General features: G+C 33.7%; 1 protein-coding gene across 1 annotated transcript; it reads right to left on the reverse strand.

The window, feature by feature from the left end:
* Nucleotides 1-1792: 1792 nt before the first annotated feature.
* Nucleotides 1793-2494, reverse strand: LOC149543311 (uncharacterized). The gene is made up of 2 exons (XM_089795785.1): nt 2209-2494; nt 1793-2109 (listed from the first exon to the last, which is right to left on the reverse strand). Exons 1-2 carry the CDS (start codon nt 2492-2494, stop codon nt 1793-1795), a joined length of 603 nt encoding a protein of 200 aa, XP_089651911.1.
* Nucleotides 2495-3009: the final 515 nt, after the last annotated feature.

Below are 3009 nucleotides of genomic sequence, written 5' to 3' on the forward strand. Positions count from 1 at the left end.
CAAACTCATTAGTAAAAAACATGTTTTATCTCCTTTGGATTTTTTTCTTGCCTTCTTGCCTTTTAACATAGTTATCTGGATAACCATTTTGTATAAACAACAGAGTATAGATGATAGGAAAGTTTTCCATTGCTCAGTTCATATGAACTAATCCATTTCTTTATTCATTTTTTCTAGGTTTTACTCCTATATGGAGATGTGGGATCAGCCTTCCATCTTTCAACCCAACAACTTTCCATTCAGGCAATGGATGCCTTTCCTTTCTATCTCTTTTTTAGTACTTTTCTATTTGTACAATGTGTTTAATTCAGATATTTATGTTAGGAGCTGAGAGCACTAGTAATATCTGAATGCATTGTATTCAAGTACTGTGTTAACATGAACACTTTGTAAAAATATTTTTTGAATATTTTGATTATTATTTCAGTACTTGTATGGTTCCTATACTTTGCTCACTACATTCCTTTAATTTTGTACTATCATTTCTCAGTAGCTAAACACACTTAGTTAGCAGACAAAATGTAATCAGTTTAGCATAAAACATAACAATTTAGTGGCATGTTAAATTGGTAACATTTTTGGCTACCTCTCAAGGTTGTTTTCCTACTAAACAGTAATAGACCAGTTGTCTTATCAATCCATTGGGTATAGAGTCATCTTTAGCACTTAGAAAAATTGTACCTTCTCAGAAATTTAGAAAAAACTAAAACTCTAAAAATTGAAACACACTTGCTGAAGTAAACACATGTCACTCCTGAAAACTAAAAAACAACTAAAAACTAAACTTTTCCAAACAAATCTGTTAGATGCCATAGGATCTTGTAGCTCTCTATTTTGATAACCAGGATAGAATTGTATCAAAGTAAAGGGAAAAATTTGTTTCCTTTATGATCTCTTTTCTGTGATAATAATTGTATTGTGGTTGTGAAGATTGATAGCTACTGGCTGTTATGACATCTCTCAGGTTTGACTAAAAATATATTGAAAAAACTACCACAAAACTTGAACTATTAGCTTGAATGTGTACCTTGTTTCATAACAGCAACGTGGTGTGTTATTCATGATTGTACTAGGATGGTATGTTGGCTGTCTTGGAGTGACCATTCCTCCTTTTCCAGTATTTTATGTTAAACACAATAGTATATCAGTCTAGTATGATGGTGGATAACACATCATCTTGCTGCTATGGGGTAAGATATTCATTCAAGTCAACCAATAATCAAAACTAGAATTTATGCTTGCTATTTTTTCTAAAAATTATCTCAAAAAGACTTGTGTCAGCAATATGTTTGAATGCTTTCTAATTTCTTTACGGCTAAATGGCTAGGAATTACATCATGTTATCATGAGCTTGTCATGAACCCGTGAGGCATGTATGATTCAGAGCATTGGAATTCATTCCATTCTTTGCATGATATGTATCTCATGTGCTGATGGTAGATTGATAATAATGTGGTGTAGTTTCTAGCTTTATTACTAACAACTAACATGCTGAAACTTGAATGTAGATGTGCTGGAATAGCACTTATTGAAATCTGAAATAAAAAATGTACTTCTACTCTACTGTGCCAAAGCACTTATTATAATCTAAAAAAATACCTCAAAAGCATCACTTGAGGTGAATCCCATTAACCGAGATTTTCAACTCTTCTCCTTCAAGTGTTGACAAATGGAAAGCATTATTTTGTGTGGTTCCAGTTATGATTTATGGACCAACCCACATGGCATCAAATTTTGAATGCTTTCCAAGCCTACTTTTCAATTCATCCCATTTTAGTACTAAGTCTCCCAACTAGAAATCTTTTGGAGATGAATTTTTGTCAAATGTCTTCTTCATCTGAGCTTGATGATGCTCAATGGTTTGTAAAGCATCTTTTCTCTTTTCTTCTAGTTCATTAAGTTGAGCCAGCCTTACCATCATAGGCTCTTCTTCAATCATATCTAACTGATGCATAAAATCCAATGCTGGAAACTCAACTGAAATTGGTAATCTTGCTTCTTTACCATAAACCAACGTGTAAGGAGACATACTAGTTGATCTTTTGGAAGTTATTCGATCAGCCCACAGTGCTGGTTTCAACTTCTCGTGCCAAGAAAATTGATTCCCTTCTAATGTTATTTTTATAATGCGAATCAAGTTTTTGTTAGTGGATTCAGCTTGTCCATTACCCTGTGGGTAATAATTTGATGAAGTATTTAGATACACACCATTCTTAACAGCCCATTCAACAATCTTATTTCCTGTGAAAGCAAGTGCATTATCTGAAATAATTGAATCTGGTACACCAAATTTGCAAATTAAATCTTCATAAAAATTTAAAACAGTAGTCTCACTTGCATCTTTAAGGGCTACTGCTTCAGTCCATTTTGTAAAATAATCAGTGGCTGTTAATACCCATTTATGACCTGCACTTGAAGGTGGGTTAATGACGCCAATGAAGTCTATACCCCATTTCATAAATGGCTGGTCTACTTGAAAAGGTTTCAAAGGCATCGTTGATAACTTGTCTTTACCTACAAAAATTGCACATTGCTTTCATCTTCTTACCCAAAGATGTGCATCTTTGAATATGCTTGGCCAATAGTAGCTTTCCTTCATCACCTTAAGAGCTGTGGCTCTTGGTGAGAAGTGACCTCTAGCTAGTCCTTCATGAAATTGATGCAAAATGTGCTCAATCTGATATGGCTTTATAAATCTTAGCAATACACCTTGTAGATCCTTTTTAAACAAACTACCATTCATTAGACAGTAAGGAATAGCTTGTAATCTGTAATACCTTCATTTTGATCTCTCCAAACCTTCAGGGCAGCGTCTTGTTTGCAAGAATCTTATCATATCTTCTACCCAATCAGTCTGAATATTATGTACAGTAGGTTGTTCCTTATCTAACATGGTCAAGACAACATCATTATCATTATTCAAATTATTAATTCCATTTCCAGCTAGTTGTTCGCATAATCCCTTACCTCTAACTAGCTTGGTTACATTGATTTCAATATTGTATTCCA

Source organism: Cupressus sempervirens, chromosome 8, assembly GCF_028749045.1.
Source record: "Cupressus sempervirens isolate cs-2001-9-10 chromosome 8, ASM2874904v1, whole genome shotgun sequence".
NCBI classification, from domain to species: domain Eukaryota; kingdom Viridiplantae; phylum Streptophyta; class Pinopsida; order Cupressales; family Cupressaceae; genus Cupressus; species Cupressus sempervirens.

What these genes read in the sequence shown, in the direction of transcription:
- LOC149543311 (XM_089795785.1), bottom strand. Translation starts at nt 2,494, where the DNA reads ATGCCTTTGAAACCTTTTCAAGTAGACCAGCCATTTATGAAATGGGGT. An exon ending in TGAATGGGCTGTTAAGAATG is followed by an intron (nt 2,110 to 2,208) that starts GTGTGTATCTAA and finishes AAATAACATTAG; the next exon opens with AAGGGAATCAATTTTCTTGG.